The sequence below is a fragment of the Anabrus simplex genome, chromosome 6 (genome assembly GCF_040414725.1).
Source record: "Anabrus simplex isolate iqAnaSimp1 chromosome 6, ASM4041472v1, whole genome shotgun sequence".
Taxonomy (NCBI): domain Eukaryota; kingdom Metazoa; phylum Arthropoda; class Insecta; order Orthoptera; family Tettigoniidae; genus Anabrus; species Anabrus simplex.
The window spans coordinates 297,051,189-297,065,419 of record NC_090270.1 but is presented as its reverse complement, the minus strand read 5'-3'; the positions used below and the strand labels follow the sequence as shown (position 1 = coordinate 297,065,419).

Sequence of the window (14,231 nt, the reverse complement as noted above, 5' to 3'; positions counted from 1 at the left end):
AGGACCACGGACAGCTCCTTCATGGATTGCATTTTCTTTTTCTCCTCCCAGAACCTCTTCATCCTTTCTCTTCTCTCCCGCTCTTCTTCCGAGATATTCAGTATCCTCTTCTCTTATCTACTCCACTGGTGACTCTCAATCCTTTTCCTGTATCCATCCCTATCATTGATCTCTGGCATATTAGTCGGTATGTACTTGCTTCTCCAATTTTCCTTTTCTTCCACCTTGATCCCCAATTCCGACCAATCTTTCCGGAGTTCAACTACCCACTTGGTTCCTGTCTTTCCTCGTGTCCTCGCTGTTGTTTCCCATACTCTTTTCGTCATTCTATCCATGTTCATCCTGGTTACATGTCCCGCAGACCTTGCTCTTTTCAGTCTGATTTCTTCTGAGATTGTCCTCTTGTTCCGGTATAGTTCTTCCCTGGGTCTCTTCATCCATCTCTCACCTCCTCTCTTAGGGCCTAGTATTTTCCTCAATATTTTTCTCTCCTCTTTCTCTAGTTGTTCCGCACCATTTCTTCCTAGTGCTATTGTCTCAGCAGCATATAATACAGCATTTCTCACCGTTGCCTTGTAATGTCTAATCTTTGCGACTGTAGATATATTCTTTTTATTGTATATATCTCTGGTCATACAGAAGGCTGATCGCATCTTCTTTATCCTCTCTGTTATTCCCTCATTGCTCCTATTCCTTCCTGTTATAAATTCTCCTAGGTACTTGAATTTGTCCACCTTTTAAGGCTCTTTTATTTATATGTGCTGGTTCATTAATTCATAATATGAAGGATTCTCAAGATATTCGGTTTATAGGAAATATTTGTAGTCAAATACCACTAACGGCTGTTGTCAAATCCTCAGTGGTATTCAATGTCTTTGTCTTGTTGTAGGCGATCCTCAGTCCTACCCTTCCGGCTATATTGCTTAAGTTGTTGAGTTGTGTCTTTGCATCTTCTTCTGTTTCACTTACTATAGCTATGTCGTCCGCAAAGGCTAGACAATCTACTTGGGCCCTATTGTCCTTTTTGTCCCCAACATGCGTCTCACTCTTACTTAATTGTGGTATTTAGCATTAAAATTAAGTGATCGGTTATTCAGCGTTTATCTTTGAGTTAACAACGGTTATCGGAAACGTTATTTACGCATTTATTACAAAAACATGTTCTCCCCTTTCATTTTCCTTGGGGAAGAGCAGTCAGCGGGTATTACTAATAGACTCTGACATTGCCTTCGAATGTCGACGAGAGAGCTAGCTGGTAGGCATAGCGAGAAAACGATACGGTACCGAAGATAATCGATCGCATGCAGTATGATGACTGAGTGCATGAATATCGCCAACGGAAAAAATTGAGCGCGCATAATCGCACGTAATAACAGATGCATCAGTGATAGGGCTCTCACTGTAACCGAAGGATAATACACAGTTTAAAATAGGGATTCCGAAGGGACAGACAAAAGTTATCGTTATAACGGGGTTCTCGTTATATGCTACACTCTCTATAGCGGATGTCTACTGTATTTGCAGATGATATTGTGATTTGGGGATAAGAAGACATGAAGGTTCAAGAACAGTTGGATGTGTTGAGTGGGAAGATCGAAGAATGTGGGTTGAAAATACGTGTAGAAAAGAGTAAAACTCTTGTTATGACTAGAGGGGAGAAAGAAGGGAAAGGTCAGATTAGACTTGCAGACAAGCCCTTGGATGTAGTGGAGACGTTCAAATACCTGGGGAGTGAATTATGGAGAATGCTCGACTGGATGCTGAGATTAGTAAGAGGATTCAAGCTGGAAGCTGTTATTATCATGGTGTAAGAAACATGTTATGGGACAAAGATGTGCCAATGGAAGCAAAGGAAACTGTACAAGATGTATTACGTGCCCTTAATAACTTACGGAGATGAAACTTGGACAATGACAAAGAAGGATGGGAGTCGAATACAGGCAGCTGAAATGAAGTTCTTAAGGAGTACGATACGGAAGAGTAGGAAAGACAAAAGAAGGAATGAGAAAATCCGGGAAATAGTTGGAGTGGAAAAAATTGATAGAATAGAGAAGAGCCGACTAAGATTGTTTGGGCACATAAAGCAAATGAGAATGAGAATGCCAAAAAAGGTGATGGAAATGCAGAGAGGCCGTGGACGACCACGATTGAGATGGAAGGACACAATCCAACACAGTATTATAGAAACAAAACCTGGACTGGGACACAAGTGTTGGAGGAGGCGTGGTGGAAAGACCGATGAAAATGGAAGTGCTACAGGTGGATAAATGGAAATGATGATGATGATGATGATGGTGAATAAGTAATTAGCTTATGAGTCACCGGGCGAGTTGGCAGTGCGGTAGGGGTGAATAAGTAATTAGCTTATGAGTCATCGGGCGAGTTGGCAGTGCGGTAGGGGCGCGCAGCTGTAAGCTTGCATCTGGGAGATAGTGGGTTTGAACCCCACTGTCGGCAGCCCTGAAGATGGTTTTCTGTGGTTTCCCATTTTCACACCAGCCAAATGCTGGGGCTGCACCTTAAGGCCACGGCCGCTTCCTGTGTGTCGGTGCGACGGAAAGCAACTAGCAAAAAAAAAAATTTAGTCAAAATTATTAGTAGATATTCCTAATCCTAATATTAGTCAATTGTTTGATAGACAACATGGGCAGTAAAATTTACTGATATTAGTGGGATTATTTCCATGAGTGTATTTTGACTCATGATCCATATTATTAGTGAAACCAAAGTGAGTGGTATTTTAATATTTTAGCATAAAATATTAAGAATCCGTGAAATGGTCGACTGATTCAAATAGTGATGAGGAACGAGTGTATGTATTCACTGTTCAGTAAATGTTAGGCCAAAAATGGTCTGTACTGGTATGTAACATCCATATTAATACAATGAGAGATTTAGGTTAGATTACAGAACTTTTGAGTATTTGCTTGATAGGATTGGTAATAGAATGTTCCACTGCATGGAATGAAGCATAACCTAAACACAGGAGCTTCACATTGCACTCCACGGGTTGGTAGTGTTACACAGTATTATTGTGTTTCGTAGTGCTGTTCTGTTCAGAGACTCCAATTATCCTTTAATATCTTGGCTTATACCACAAATAAACCACACTCGGGACCCCTGTGACCAAAGACCAGCACGCTAACCATTTAGCCATGGAGCCGGACGTTGTAAGAACTGAAAGACAGACATGAGGATGTTGCCAACATCATCTGGAACATTCCAAACTGTAGACGACTTCATGGTCTAACCTTAGGTCTCATCACCCTAAAGAAACAAGACAGACACGATCCAATACTGTAATTACACTAGAACCTCGATTATACGTTCCTAGAAAGTACGTTTTCTCAGATTATTCACTCAAAATATGTGGTCTTGCAAACATCCTAATTAAATCACGTAAAAATCCTGCATTATCTGTTCCTCGAATTTTACATTTTTGTGTTAAAATGTTATAAAAACCGAGTTGTTTTATTTGCACACGTTACATTTAAAAAGTTTGTATCAATTCCCACTCATACTGACTCGTACCTACAGCGAGTGTGCTTTCCAGCTGAGCTGAAGGCCACGATAACCGTAATTTCTGAAGTTTTGACGATATTTTTTCTCTTTCCAATTTGATTCTGATTAGTGTGGGCAGAGCTGAATATAATACATTTGAGAACTTCCGAGAATCAATACTTTCATTCAAAACCACATTCTTGAGTTCAATATAACCATTAAAAAGTCTTGCATTAGGACTACAACAGTAATAGGCCATCCGAAAACCTCCCATGGCTTTATGTATGTATGGTGCAACATTGTTCTGGTCTCAATAACATTAATATGCTAAAATATTAAAATACTAAATTTGTGTTTAAGTCTATGTAGGCCTAATTTATGCGGTACAAGATTTCCAGAAACTGACTATGATCAGTAGAGCCCGGATTTCCATGCAAATGCATGTTTTTATATAAGCTGGTTACAATTCTGAAACTTCGCAAATATGCGTTTTGTGGTTTAACGATTCCAAATAACCGTTCTTTTTCCCTGCATGTTTTCAGGAGAAAATTCATGCATAATGCATAATTTGAAGGTTTTTTTATTTAATAGCAAATATTTGGACATTTATATTGCATAATAGTGTCTTTTAGGAATGTTGGTTTCCATAATTCGGGATCATTTTTCCACGTTATACATTATGTCTATTACTGAGAGAGACAGAAAAAATGTATTCCTGGCATCCTATGAGACAACCAATATTAATTAGTATATACGGTAGAGGTTCTATAATCCAATTAACCAAGCATTTTCTTATCTGTTGCTTGGGTAAATATTGACGTAAGTCGGAAGTCTCCATGTCAACCTCTGTAATTCTTAGAAATGAGATGTTCCAGTTATACACTGCTATAAATTGAACCGTAAATTAGGTGTTACTTATTGATGGCTCATTTTTCACCTGTATTAGACGAACAAAACAAAACTTGTATAGCACTTCTGACCTCCATTTGTATCAGCTGACTAATAAACTAATACAGTGGAACCTCGATAATTTGAAATCGGTTGATTCAAAATCTCGCCGGTATCTTGTCTGAATTATGCTGGTGTGTTTTATTTTGTATTGTAAAAAGTTGTGTGTTCAAACTCAATTCATGTCCTGTCGATCAAAGACTTTGACAGAATTGCAATTCGAGTATTGACGGTGCGCGCTAAGTCGCCAGGCATGCTGGGATATGTAGGAATATAAACAACAAAAATGGCATCATGACCGGGGGATGTTGCGTGTGTAAAGTATGAAGCACACCTCTGCCTTGATTCAGGGAGCTCCGTAGAGTACCACAATAAAATGAATAAAGCGGAAGCGTACAAGAAGATAGGAAAGAAATTTCTAAAGGACATGGACAGTTTTTATACTTATTACCGTATGATAACCTGTAAGTAAACACCATCCGCAATGTTTGATTTATGACGATCTTTGCATATTAGTATTATTATTAGTAGTAGTGAATTCTCCCATATTGGAAGCAAGTAACACCATCAATGTTATTATTGAATTCCTAATATGTTTTTGTGCAATAAGATACAAATTTCCATTGCATTGCTATCATTTGTATTCAAATCATGCACATAAATGCAATACAACATAACCTCTGCAAACTGATGTTAAGGCAGTAAATATATCACAAAAATTGTGTAGAAGAATATCAAAATCATTTTTCCATGTAAATTATGCCTTACTGCGCGTTTCTCTTCCTTATAAGAATACATCAGACTGCTAGTCCAAGAACCACAACTGCTGGCTGACTTTCCTCCGCATTAAAACAAAATTCTATCAAACCTTGAAAAATCTTGTCAAACCTTCAGCAATACTGAACAGTCTTTGACAAGATTTGTAATTTTTCTTGTGAACTATTGAATCGGAAGAAAAATGTCGTGTCTAAATTGCTAGACAAAGATGGAAAATAAGTCGCTACAATATAGGCTATACATGCTGAGAAAAATGGTAGTTTAGGGGAAGGCCTAAAATGTAATTGTCAAATATTTATTTTATTAGTGGTCGTATCTTCACGAAAATTGGTATGCAAAGTCGGGGAATAGGTCGCTATAATCTAGGCTATCAATAATGTTATTCGCACTGAGTGAAATGGTAGTTTTTTTTTTTTGCTAGGGGCTTTACGTCGCACCGACACAGATAGGTCTTATGGCGACAATGGGATAGGAAAGGCCTAGGAGTTGGAAGGAAGCGGCCGTGGCCTTAATTATGGTACAGCCCCAGCATTTGCCTGGTGTGAAAATGGGAAACCACGGAAAACCATCTTCAGGGCTACCGATAGTGGGATTCGAACCTACTATCTCCCGGATGCAAGAAATGGTAGTTTAGGGGAAGGCCTGAAATGTAATTATATATAAAAAATAAGAGTTTTGTCTGTACATTGCTCAGAATTTGAAAAGAGAGTTATTTCTGTATCGGTCATGTCCACAGTAACAAGAAAATGCATTTTTTACTTTTCCGTAATTTCTCTCCGTCTGTATGTATGTATGTACACACATCACGAGAAAACGGCTGAAGAGAATTTTATGAAAATCGGAATGTAAAGTCGGGTGATGAACCGCTACAATCTAGGCTGTAAATTATTTTAATCACGCTGAGTGAAATGGTAGTTTAGGGGAAGGCCTGAAATTTAATTCTCAAATATTTATGTTATTAGTGGTCGTGTCTTAATGACAATCGCTAGACAAAGATGGAAAATAAGTCGCTATAATATAGGCTATACACGCTGAGAAAAATGGTAGTTTAGGGCAAGGCCTTAAAATTTAATTGTCAAATATTTATTTTATTAGTGGTCATATCTTCACGAAAATTGGTATGCAAAGTCGGGGAATAGGTCGCTATAATCTAGGCTATCAATGTTATTCGCACTGAGTGAAATGCCAGTTTAGGGGAAGGCCTGAAATGTAATCTATATATAAAACAAGTGTTTTGCCTTTACATTGCTCAGAATTTGAAATGAATAGTATTTCTGTATCTTGTCATGTCCACAGTAAAAAAAAAAATGCATTTTTTTTACTTTTCCGTAATTTCTGCCTGTCTGTCTGTATGATTGTACACGCATCAATAGAAAACGGCTGAAGAGAATTTAATGAAAATCGGTATGTAATGTCGGGTGATAAACCACTACAAGCTCGGCTATAAATTATTTTATTCACGCCGAGTGAAATGGTAGTTTATTGGAAGGCCTGAAATGTAATTCTCAAATAAGTTATTTATCTTATTAGGGGTCGTATCCATAAATACTACATAACTAACCTAACTTTAGTTATGTCGTAAGTTAGTAGTAGTTATGTAAGATGTTATTAAATTTCTGATCACTTATGTCTTATACATTGTTACCATACCGCATATAATCGGATATATTCATGAATTTGGATTTTTGTTACTAAGTCCATATCAGCGCCGAGTCACGAGAAAATAGGTAAACAGAATTTAGTGAAAATTGGTATGTAAAGTCTGAGAATAAGGAACTACAGTCTACGATATAAATAATTTTGTAAGACACTCTAATATCACAGAGTCGAAAGAAAATTAATGTGAAGGCCTGCAATATAGAAAGCTCATAAACTTTATCAACAATAACACTACATTGACCATTGTTTGTTGTGTTGTGTTTTTTGTCTTCTCTTTCCTCTCATCCCCGATAGATAGGATTACTGCAGCGTACCGAGATTTTTTTAATTTGCTTGACGTCGCACCGACACAGGTAGGTCTTATGGCGTCGATGGGATAGGAAATGAATAGTGGTGTGAAGGAAGCGGCCTTGGCTTTAAGGTACAGCCTGGTGTGAAAATGGGAAACCACAGAATACCATTATTATTATTATTATTATTATTATTATTATTATTTTAATTTTTATTTATTTTTTTTGCTTAACGTCACACCGACACAGATATGTCTTATGCGACGATGGGATAGGAAAGGTCTAGGAAGTGGAAGGAAGCGGCCGTGGCTTTAATTACGATACAGTCCCGGCATTTCCCTGGTGTGAAAATGGGAAACCACGGAGAACCATCGTCAGGGCTGTGGGGCTCGAACCCACCATCTCCCGAATACCATCTTCAGGGTTGCCGGCAGTGGGGTTCGAATCCACTATCTCCCGGATGCAATCTCACAGCTGCGCGCCCCTAACCACACGGCCAACTCGCTTGGTCATACCGACTGTAACAGCCTGCCTGTATATAGGTGGGAAGTGGCTGGGGTGTAAGATAACTTTCTTCTTTAGCATGCCATTCCTCTGGTTCATGCATTTTCTGATATATCTGGTAAGTAACACACTGGTTCATCATAGTATTCGAGCTATACAATCCCTACTCTGAGCCACTGATTGGATTGAGTAGTGTGCATATTTAACGGAATAATGACAGAGGAGTGTTCACGTCAGTCTGCGACCTGGTTATTCCAGCTCTGGTACTTTGGACTGTTAGATCGGCACCGTAGTACTGTTCGTTGAAAGTGAGAAAGTGTGCGGTTTTTCATTTGATCGAGTATTTTATATCATAACATTGCTTTCAATTGCTACATTTCTACTGACGTTTTTGTAATGACCTACGTTGAATTCAGTTAGAAAAACCACCAAGTCAGTCTTTCTGAGAATCCCGTAGCGAAGCACGGGTACATCAGCTAGTAAGAGATAAGATTTGAGAGTGCCTGGGGGAATGAAATGTGCCTGAAGGACTGGTAAGGTAAATTCAGATGTTGTACAAAAACAGAACTAGCTGTGTACAAATTGGGGAAGGTAAATCATCGTGGTTTGAGACCAAGAGTGGAGTTCAACAAGGAAATGCACTGTCCCCACTACTGTTCATCACTGTTATGGGCAATATAATGAAGAACATCAAGGAAAGTTAGGTGTACTGAATGCAGTGGCCTTTGCTGATGATATCATGATTTGGGGTGAAACAGACGAGGAAGTACAGACCAGACACAACGTATGGAAATCCCCGTTTGAGGAAGATAACCTCAGCATCAGCGAGACCAAGACAGTGGTGATGGCAGCCAAGAGAGAAGGGCATCCAGCAAGTGTAAAACTAGGAGACCACAGCTAGAGTGTGTGGGTAGTTTTCCTTACCTGGGAAGTGTTATCTCCAGTGATAATTTGGTCAGAAAGGAAACTACAAACAGAGTGAAAAAGGGATCAGAATTCTATCAACAAGTAAGAATACTTTTATGGGATGGCATGATCCAAAACTGGCCAAACTGATGATGTTTAACAGCTATTTCATACCAATATTGACCTATGGTATTGAAGCGTGTACCCTCACAAAGAGAGATTCATCGAGACTGCAAGCTTCAGAGATGAAATTTCTTAGATCGGTCGTGGACAGAGCTATGGTACTAAGAATGAACACAATAAAACCATAGCACTCGGTCCACAACTTTTATGTATTACCAAGACCTACTGAATTCTATCTGATACACCATGTGTCTATAATCATACTGAAATTGACCTACAACACAGAGCATCTCATTTGTACTTTTATACCAAGACCTTTTAGCATGTTTAGTGTACTCGTATTATATTTTGCTGACCTATGTCACTTGTAATATTTCACTTTTCATTTGCAACATTTTGAGTGCCATAGTACCTTGTCTACTTCAACCACATATCGCATTGTAAATTATATATTCATAAGGTTCTTACTGCTTAGAAACATGTTTTAGGATTTAGTCAAATATTGTGTATGTTTAAATATGGCTGATAATGACCCGAGTAGGGTTGAAACTAGTCCCATGTAATGTAAATATCATTGTAAATACAACTGTTGTATTGTATAGGTGGAAAACTCTCTTGTTTGTAATTTATATGTTATCTCAGTTCAATACGGACCAACAACATGAAGTTCATAACCCTTGAGCCAGAATAACTTTGGAAAGACAGGTGGAGGGGAAAAGACCTGCAGGAAGACCTAAAACCCCGATGCACGGACATGATCAAGGTTGATCTAGTTACCACAGGATGGACAGTGGATTCTGTTCTCCTTGAGAAGTTGCATATGGACAGGAAGAAGTGGAAGAGGCTCATAAACATTACCCGGGAAACTGGAACTGTACGATGATGATGATGATGATGAATATCCACTTAATATGTTTTTATTCCTACCTAAGACTATAAAATTTTCGTTGTACTATTTGTTAGGGAACAGGGTGGTTTTTTGTTGTTTTTTTTCCTCATTATATATGTACAAAATTTTTCATCTGGAACACACAATGTGATGTTTCTTGCTATTCTCTGATAATTTTTGATGGTGTAGAACTGGTTTGAGCTATGATTCAACACGGAAGTGTTAGCTGACTCTTGTATTATTTACATGAGCAGGTTATTCTTTAAGGCATTAGGTCTCACTTCTGCTTGGTCGGTTGTGTTCTGTGCAATTTTTTTGCGAGTATTATATCAGCGAAACAAAAACGGGTTTGCAATTGAATGAAAACTTGAGGCGTCATGGAGATGGAGAAATTTTGCTAACTGTAGTACAGTGAAACCTCGATTCTCCGTTTTTCGAGGGACCATGAAAATAAAACGTACAACACGGGAAAACGGAAAATCCGGGAATGAATGAAAACCATCAACAATTTGGCTAAACTTCACAAAAATGAAATATTTATAATTATAATCTAACAAAAACTCCTAAACCAAACCAAACTACAGCCCCAGTGGAACTTTGCCTGCCAAGCGACCGCTGCTCAGCTCGAAGGCCTGCAGATTACGAGGTGCGCATGGTCAGTGCCACAAATCCTCTCGGCCGATATTCCCGGCTCTGTAGATCGGGGTCGTCATCTCACCATTAGATAGCTCCACAATTAAAGGTAATCACGTAGGCTGAGTGGAACTGGAACCAGACTTATATCCAGGTATAATTGCCTGACCTGGTCGCAATCGAACCCGGGCCCTCTGGATGAGAGGCGGGCATGTTAGACCGCGAAACCGCATTAATAGCAGGTACGCGAGTTTTACAGGGGAATCTTCGTCAGTTTCCCGTGAAAACTTCTTTCAGTTCAGCAACTTGGATTAGGCTAGCCAAACTCTTCGAAAAATCTAATAACGCCAAGCCAAACGACAATCGACCACAAGTAGTTTTTAATTCTCTCATCTCATAAAATAAAGCACATTAGATACAAAAGCACCCCAAATGATGGCGAAATCCGTTCATTTCTTAATATTTTATTGTAATTTGGTCTCCGGTATACTGTTCGTAGGCAGTTTCCGGAAATCTCGTACCGCACAAATTAGGCCTACATCGAATTTTAAAGGTTATGTTGAACTCTTAAACATGGTTTCGAATGTAAGTATCGATTCTTAAAAGTTCTCGAATGCATTATATTCCATTCTGCGCGTCACAAATCCAATCAAATAGGAAAGATAAAAGAAATATCAAAACTTCAGAAATTACGGTTATTCGTGACCTTGAGGTCATCTGGAAAGCGCGCTCGCTGCACGTCAGTACGAGTTTGAAATGATACCAACCATTTAAAATGTAACGTAAGCAAATAAAACGACTGCGGTTTTTGGTATTTTAACACGAAAACGTAAAATTCCCAGTCTTTCATTAGGACCTAAACAGTAATAGGCAATCCCAATACCTCCCATGGCTTTGTTTTTTTTTAATGTAAGGTGCAACATCTATTTTGGTCTCGCTAACATAATCATGTACGATAATATGAAAAATACTGAATTTGTATTAAGAAGGAGCAGTTTCGATTCCTGCCTGAAAGCCCAGTTACTCTGCAGTGCCCTGAGCAAAGTGCCGAAAATCTCTTCGGCAGTATGATCGAAAAAATGTAAAAATATAAACATCTAACCCTGGACATAATATGGACGTTTTATAAATGCGAACATTTGACGAAACTCGTTCCGTCTTCAAGCAGAGCTGTCGAAATGCGCCGTGTCTCCTTGCAGTTGTGGCCACTCTCTGCTTTATGATTTTCCGAGATTCTCTAAACAATACCACCCGAATGCGATGCTAAGATCGTCCTTTATGCAAGTTCACCGCCGATCGCTTTTCAGTACCGGTACAGTACTTACTTTAATTATCGCAATGACGGGGCGTTAACGCCAAGATCCATAAATATGCCATAGCCGTCCTTTCGTGAGATACAGTTTATTAAAAAACGATTGATCGAGGATTTAGCGTTGATGGGACTGGAATTTCTGGACGGTTGATCCGGGAAATCGTTTCTTCGAGGAACGGATAATGCGGGACTTTTACAACGTGATTTAATTACGATGCTCGCGGGACCACGTAATTTGAACGCATATTCCGGGAAGACGTATTTTCCGGGAACGGATAATCGAGGTTCCACTGTAATAGATTTAAATGCAGTGATTTCAACTGTTTCGGGCTGTGTTGAAATGAAAGATTAACTAGAACAACATTCTTCCTGAATTCCAAATAGGAAAACTTATGAAACAATCTCAGAATGAAAAAATGAATGGTACATGTTTTCATGATTCCCACAACAGATTTTGGAATTTTTCTTAATAGTGAATAAAAATGAATATTTAGATTTGGTGGAGCCTCCGTGGATCAGACGGCAGCGCGTTGGCCTCTTACTGCTGGATACCGTGGTTCAAATCCTGGTCACTCCATGTTAAATTTGTACTGGACAACGCGGAGGCGGGGCAGGTTTTTCTCCGGGTACTTTCCTTTTCCCTGTCATTTTTCATTCCAGCAACACTCCATTATCATTTCATAGCATTTATCAGTCATTAATTAGTCACTTTGTGAGTGTTGGCCCCATCACACTAATAGCTTATATATGGTTCATTCATTCCTTCCCTGACCCGGTCTATGACTGGAACACAGGTTGTAGGTTTTAATTCATTTAGATTTGGTAATACTCGACTGTATTTACTGTATGCCTTATATCAACAGAAAAAAAGGAAAATAATGCCTTCAAGTGTTAGTCATTTTTAAGTTAACTCTAAAATGTCATGTTAATTTATTATCCGAAATGGGTCTGCCCACTGTAGTGCTTATTTGAGGTAACTGAAGTTATACTGTATTTATTTATTTCTCTCTTGAGTGAAATCCTTACTTGGGTGTGCTTTTCTGTTCTCAATTTTTTTCATATTGTTTTAGTTATAAGAATTTTTTTCTGAATTACAGGCACTGTGTGAGACTTTCATGATATGTCTGTTTCAGGTTGATGATTGGGGTGCATCTGCTACAACAACTACTACTGAAAATTGGGGAGGCTCTAACTCTTGGGCATAAGAACTTTTTGTTGGAAATGTTAGCACCTTTGGAAATCAATAAAAGTTGAAAATCGGTCCAATTTATTTCCCGGTATTATTTATGAACCTATTTTCTGTTCAGCAGTAATTGTGAATAGACAGACTTTTTAATGGTGTCAATTTGATAAAAAAAAAATACCTTGTCTGACACTTCTCAGAAATTTTCCCTGTAATGAGTTACCTTCAAGTTTGTATGCTAATCTATGGAATGTTTAGATATCATAGTTTTGTATGAATAGAATGAGATGCAGTCAGCTTTGAATTCTGTAAGTTGCACCAACTACTATGGGTGTGTGGCAAGATGGCTGGGCAAGCACTTATGTGTGGAGAGAGGAGTTCCTGCCAGTACACTATTTAATCAGTACTAAAAACATTGATCCTCTTACCTTCAGTGCAGAGGGGCAAATGCAGTGGTTAATGTTTCCCTGTCTTCTTTACCAGCATCATCACCAACACTGTCAGTACTATCATCAGTGCTGCTAGAATCGCTTGACCCACAGTCATTGTCGCCAATATTTTATTACAATGTTATCAATTACATCTTCTGTGATGCCATCTTTTTCCCAATAATAGTCTTCTATTTGTTGCACTTCACGACAGAAAGTAGCCCAGTCAGCTTTGTAACAGTCGCAATTTCTTCATGCACTAATGTTTGCAGTCGTGTTAGGGACATATCGCCTGTCATATTGTGCGACTTGACATAGTCTGTTACTTTATGCCTAACAAGTACAGAATTCAAATCACACAACAAAATGTCTGCACTTGATGCCTAGCAAGTACAGAATTCAAATCACAACAAAATGTCTGCAACTGGCAAATAAGTTACAAGTGTAATACTGTATTTTTATGAATGAAAGACGACCACCACTTTTTCCTTCAAAACATTAAATCAGGCTTAAAATCATATGAATGCCTGCCTTCCTTGTACAATAAGCGTTTCTAGACTATATTTGTCTTCACCCCAACTCCGAACATTGGCTTTAGTTATGCGGTATTTTTCTGCACCTGCACCATTATTCTTTATTACTGCGGGTTTAATAACAATTAACTTAACATTGTCACATAATATCAAAGAGAACTCTTAGGAAATTTGCCAGCAATACCTGTTCCGTGTGTCTTTACAATACGATGATCCATCACGAAAATATTCTGCTGATTTTACTAAGCATCAGGTACAGTAGACTCATTATAAATCTGCCACTGAGTAGCCGTGGCCTTTCCAGGAATTCAAAGGCTCGCATATTTTGATGCCATTCTGCAGATTTGAGAAAAGTTTTTGTAGAAGCTAATAGAATGTCATTCTCTCTTCACTATTTCCCAAGATCGGTAACGTTTCACAGATGCACTGTACAAATGGTTGCAGTGACATACATAGACACTGTACAACCGGATAGAGCAGCTAGCAATATGTAATAAAGAGGCGTACGTTGATTGTCAGTGACGTGAGGGTTTGGGTGAAAAGAA

At 38.7% G+C, this 14,231-nt stretch overlaps 1 protein-coding gene across 1 annotated transcript in view; it reads left to right on the top strand.

The window, feature by feature from the left end:
- sta (stubarista 40S ribosomal protein SA) overlaps positions 1 to 12,812 on the top strand; it is a 59,393-nt gene extending 46,581 nt beyond the window's left edge. Inside the window, exon 7 of the mRNA XM_067150470.2 lies at positions 12,676 to 12,812. Within this exon, the coding sequence (XP_067006571.1) occupies positions 12,676 to 12,747 (72 nt within the window). The 3' untranslated portion in view covers positions 12,748 to 12,812. The remainder of the gene's footprint in view (positions 1 to 12,675) is intronic.
- The last annotated feature ends 1,419 nt before the right edge of the window (positions 12,813 to 14,231 follow it).